Source organism: Pseudoliparis swirei, chromosome 9 (assembly GCF_029220125.1).
Source record: "Pseudoliparis swirei isolate HS2019 ecotype Mariana Trench chromosome 9, NWPU_hadal_v1, whole genome shotgun sequence".
Taxonomy (NCBI): domain Eukaryota; kingdom Metazoa; phylum Chordata; class Actinopteri; order Perciformes; family Liparidae; genus Pseudoliparis; species Pseudoliparis swirei.
Genome location: NC_079396.1, coordinates 1,230,127 through 1,235,728, shown reverse-complemented (window position 1 = coordinate 1,235,728; position 5,602 = coordinate 1,230,127). Strand labels below are relative to the sequence as shown.

The following is a 5,602-nucleotide window of genomic DNA, read 5'->3' as shown; positions in this document are numbered from 1 at the left end:
GTTCCTAGGAGACCGTCCAGCCAGAGGGACGTATTGCCCCCTCCTATAAATACCCTGGTGTGGTCAGGTCTGGGTCAGCAGCCCTCCGGCTGCAGCCGACACTGTTTCACTGTGGCCTCGTCGGCTCTATGGACACGACTCCATTCATCCTGCTGCTCGGTCACAAAGGAGGTTTATTATCTTCACGCTGCCATCAAAGGCCTCGGAGAGCTGAGCGTGATCCCTGGGAGGAGGGTTAGGTCAAGATGAGTTTATCACCAATGGAGAGGACCACAACGGTGCCAGTTCATGATACTCATAACTGTCTGCTTCATGCCTTCACATAAACAATATTCCTCAAACACTTTGATGACTTACTGGCCCTCAGACAGTGATGAGCATCTTTAGTGAACCTTTTGGATGAGAGGTTTGCTGAAGCCCTGCTAGATGTGGCCTGTGTGGGACCCCCCCAATACTGAATCTTATTTATTCTGTTCCTGATCAATATCTCTCCACAACTCTAACTAAACTTTAATAAGGTTCACATTTCTGAATATGTCTTCCTCTTCCATTTTACTTCCTGCAAACAACAACAACAACAACAACAGGTCCAGAGTGTGTGAGTGAAGAGCAGCACCACGCGGTCTCAGTCCAGTTGTAAAGCTTTAATGAACAAACGTTACGCCAGTGTTACACAACAAGAGGCTGAGGATTAAATGCCGATACAGATGTGTCTCTAGTCTAATACTTCATACGGTAGAATAAATTATACGCTGGTAATGTACATGCCAAACAGAAGAGGACCAAGAGGAAGACGGATATGAGCATATCTGTACATTTTATTCATAATGTCCTCCTTTGTTTGTTAGTGAAAAAATATATACAAGGAATAAGGCTAAAACAGCCGAATACAGAACAAGGAAAGATAAGTAAACAAATCGGGTCGGTGCCCCTGTGGTCTGGAATGATGCGATGGGAATGGTTCTGTTGTTCCTCCTGCACTTTAACCCTGAAGGGGTTTCAACTGGCGCTCATACGAGCTGCTGTGGGGTCTTTGGACCGCCGTGGTTCCTCTCCTGAGCCGAGCCACACTCCATCCTCAAGGGAATGCTTTGTGAGCTTTAGTGACGCTTTAGTGGAGGTTTCAACATGTTTGAGGTTGACGTGTCAAAAAGAGAATGCATCTCTAAACATGTTCTGAATTGATTCTGAATCGATTGGATGCACACTGTCACGTTGAATCACGTGATGATTTGACGTGTTCTATGAACACAACGTGAAGCTGGTGTTCAAATCATTGACTCTGTTTCTATCGTGAAGACATTAAACAGTTTTCACTCATTATTTCCAGGTTTCTTTCACCACTGTGAATAAAATGCAACTCTTCCTGCAGTTATTCACATTATTGTTAAATTAATATTATCATCATTAGCACATTGAATGATGAGGGTGATGCTGTTTGGAGGTTTTAATGAAGTGAACAAAACCAGGTCTGGACGTTGTAACCCTAGTTCTCTGAGCACAAGCCGAGCCCACCACTGGACTCGATGGGTCCCCACATGGCCCAACTGGGAGCGTTAGCGTAGCCGGCCAATCAGAACGTGCCTCCCCATATGCGTGCAACGCCTACAGTACATAAGGCACGCACTTGACATCCTCTTTCAACAGGCATGTGGCTCCTCCCACTGGGCTTTTGGAACGAGGGTCACAACCTCATAACCTGTTTTCTAACTCTCACTATATCCGCCCTATCATGGGATCTGTGGGTACAGGGGGCGGAGCCTAATGCATGCGGTGACATCACACTGAGCCTGACAGACTGCAGGTGAGTCTCTGCAGCTCAAGGGATCTTCTCCAGCTCTGAGCCGCCGCCGCCTTATGTGTTAAATATTGTTGTGCTACTGACCGTCAGTTGTTTAAATCCTCAGCACTCATCCGTGATGCAGTGTGTGCGCTCACAAGTACAACACACTGGCATCTGAGGTAGAATTCATCCGCTGTAATCAAACCACATGACAACACAAGCAGAAATATATCTGATATGAAATATGAGTGAAGCTCAGCGATGGAGAGACTGCGTCTCCGTCATGGTTCAGAATGCATGAGGTGTAATATCAACCATATAGTTCCAAACCGACGGGGATCCTCTCTGTGAGCCGTGAACTGAGACAGAAATCAACACTATATCATATTATATGATGACATCATACATAATGTTGTTGTTGTTGGCCGACCCACAGAAAAGCTGTTTTAGTCTAATATATAAAAATAGCAATAGCAATAGATTACACCCAGTCCAAAATACTTTGCTTAAAGTAATTGTTTATATTAATAGTTCAAAGTTATTCAGTTAAGTTAGAATTCACCAGCGCTGCGTACAAAATGTAGTGCAATAAAAACAACGGATACAAAAACACGTTTGTGTTCCAGAGTGAACCCTCTTTGTGGATTCGGTTGGTCCTATGGGGAATGTTCAACATGTCATTCAGTCCTGAACCACCGGGGGAGCACTTTCATAGAATAGAGTATAAAAAAAGCTAATTATCAGCACTGTATAGTCTATGACACACACACACACACACGGTCTCTGGGAGGTGTGGGTGGTGCTGGTCAGGTGTGTGATGCATGTCTGGCCCGTCTCAGGTCCTAGTAGGCCTGACCCGTCTCCACCTGCAGCAGGCCCAGTACAGCCGAGTGGTCGGCCAGCTTCATCCGGCGCTGACTGGACAGGCCGCCGTTCTTCGCCAGGTAATCCACCGCCGCTGCAGAGAGACGCAGGTCAGAGGTCAGAGGTGAGAGGACAGCACGACTCAAGGGTCAGGACACGTTTGGACACTTAAATATGAATAAGGTCATGCAGGTAATCCATGCTGCAGCCAACACGCTGGAATATATAGAGAGTGTTACGCAACAGGAGGGTGGGGGAGGGGTGATGGAGGAATGTCAGGTAAACATGCACCCCCACATGCACCCCCACCTCCACCCCCACCCCCACCTCCACCTCCACCCCCACCCCCACCCCCACCTCCACCCCCACCTCCACCTCCACCTCTCCTCTCAGACAGGTTTAACAGTTTAACTTCAGACATTTGACTCTCCTCTTGTTCGAATGCAGGAAGCTCCTGACAGATTAAAGTATACGCTGTCAACATAGCTGAGACGTGTGTGTGTGTGTGTGTGTGTGAGTGTGTGTGTGTGTGTGTGTGTGTGCATTCATGTTTGTGTTATCAGCTCAATCGGACGCAAAGGACTCTCAGGGTGTCGCTCGACAGGGACTTAAGGTATAAAGCTGGTTGACAGGAAAAACATATTCCTGTACACGGCCTCGCTAAACCCCTGTGGAACACACACACACTCACACACACACACACACACACACACACACACACACACACACACACACACACACACACTCACACACACACACGCTGCTCCCACATGGCTGTCGGGTTGACTGGCATGTTGGCAGACACAGCTTCCCACCCATAGGTGCTCTTCTTTCTCCATCGCTCAGCGCAAACTGACAGGTTCCTTTCTGTGCACGCGAGCATCCCACAAACACACACACACACACACACAAACACACACACACACACACACAAACACACACACACACACACACACACACACACACACACACACACAAACACACACACACACACACACACACACACACACACACACACACACACACACACACACACACACACACACACACACAACACACACACACACACACACACACACACACACACACACACACACACACACAAACACACACACACACACACACACACACACACACACACACACACACACACGCACACACACGCACACACAAACACACACTCACACACACACACACGCACACACACACACCGTCACGTCTCTCTCCTTGGAAGAGGAGTGATCAGGAGGGGCAGCATCAGCACCCTGAGGAACATGATGGTTATTAATGCAGCTCAGTTATTGTGACGAGCGTCTTTCTGTCGTGTCCTGTTGTGTGTGTCACACACTGTGTTGTGTGTGTGTGTCACACACTGTGTTGTGTGTGTGTCACACACACTGTGTTGTGTGTGTGTGTCTGATGGACGTACAACAGAACTTGCTGCAACACAACGCCTGATGTCAGTGAAGGACACCTGGTGCTCCGTCAGCAGGTGGGTCGGTCTGGACTCACTCTGGCCGTACTGGCTGTACTGGTAGCCGGCGGCCGGGTCCATGCTGTAGCCGCCGGTGCTGTAGGTGGAGGGGCAGTAGGACTGCGGCGAGGGAAGGCTGTCCACGGTCTTGATGGAGGCCTCGGCCGCCCGCTGGCTGCAGCCGGCGCCGTTGGGTGGAGGCGAGTCCAAGGCACTGTGGAGCGGCGAGAAGTCGAGTTGAGGCTGTGAGGAGACGCCGCCGGGGTTACTGAGGATGCTCATCACCTGCAGGCAGAGGAGAAGATGGTGTGACACTGGGGCAGTAAGACACGCCCCTACAGGGGCAGTAAGACACGCCCCTACAGCCACTCCTGACCCTCTGCATACTGCATCTCTCTCACTAACACGACCCGCTGCATTAATTAACCCTTTATTAACCCTTTATTAACCCTTTACTAACCCTTTATTAACCTTTTACTAACCCTTTATTAACCCTTCACTAACCCTTTATTAACCCTTTATTAACCCTTTATTAACCCTTTACTAACCCTTCACCTCCTTCAATCTGACAGCACACAGTCATGACCACTGTGAGTGTGTGTGTGTGTGTGTGTGAGTGTGTGAGTGTGTGTGTGTGTGTGTGTGTGAGTGTGTGTGTGTGTGTGTGTGTGTGTGTGTGTGTGTGTGTGTGTGTGTGTGTGTGTGTGTGTGTGAGTGTGTGTGTGTGTGTGTGTGTGTGTGTGTGTGTGTGTGTGTGTGTGTGTGTGTGTGTGTGTGTGTGTGTGTGTGAGTGTGTGTGTGTGTGTGAGTGTGTGTGTGTGTGTGTGTGTGAGTGTGTGTGTGTGTGTGTGTGTACACATCATTAAAGGTTGTGAGTTTCAGGTTCAACGCCTCCACCAAACCACAGGAGCTGAAGGAGCTGAAGGAGCTGAAGGAGCTTAACTCCTCTCCCCACTCGGCACCCTCAAATGGAGAGCATCGAACAGGACCCAGATCTGCCAACCCAGCACGCGATGGTGCTGGGGCAGATGCTGTGTCAGATGGCAGCAACGCTGAAGGACCGGCGGAGGCAGACCGACAGATACTGTGGAGGCTCCTGGTCCAGGCAGAGGAGCAGACTCGGGTCTTGGAACGGCTCGCCACCCAAACCGCTGCGGCTACATCTATCCCTTCCCCCTGGGCAGGGGTGGAGCTTCAGAAAATGACGGCGGGGGACGACGTGCAGTAATTTTTGGAGACGTTCGAGACGGTGGCGGAGGCATGCGGCTGGCCAGCGGGGGAGTGGGCGTTTCGCCTCCTGCCCCTGCTCACCGGGGAGGCGCAGACTGCGGCCCTGGGGCTTCCCCCAGCTGCACGCCACAGTTACGCGGACGTGCGGAAGGCGGTGATAGATCGGCTGGGGCTGACTCCTGAGGATCACCGGCGGCGGTTCCGCGAGACTACGATGGGGCCCGATGACCGGCCATTTGCATATGCGCAAC

General features: G+C 50.4%; 1 protein-coding gene across 1 annotated transcript in view; it reads right to left on the bottom strand.

Moving 5' to 3' along the window:
• Positions 1-629: 629 nt before the first annotated feature.
• The window catches only part of LOC130199093 (paired box protein Pax-7-like), a 35,343-nt gene continuing 30,370 nt past the window's right edge, over positions 630-5,602 (bottom strand). The window contains exons 8-9 of the mRNA XM_056422312.1: positions 4,160-4,406; positions 630-2,741 (exon numbers count right to left, since the gene is read on the bottom strand). Of these exons, the coding sequence (XP_056278287.1) occupies positions 2,626-2,741; positions 4,160-4,406 (363 nt within the window). The 3' untranslated portion in view covers positions 630-2,625. The remainder of the gene's footprint in view (positions 2,742-4,159; positions 4,407-5,602) is intronic.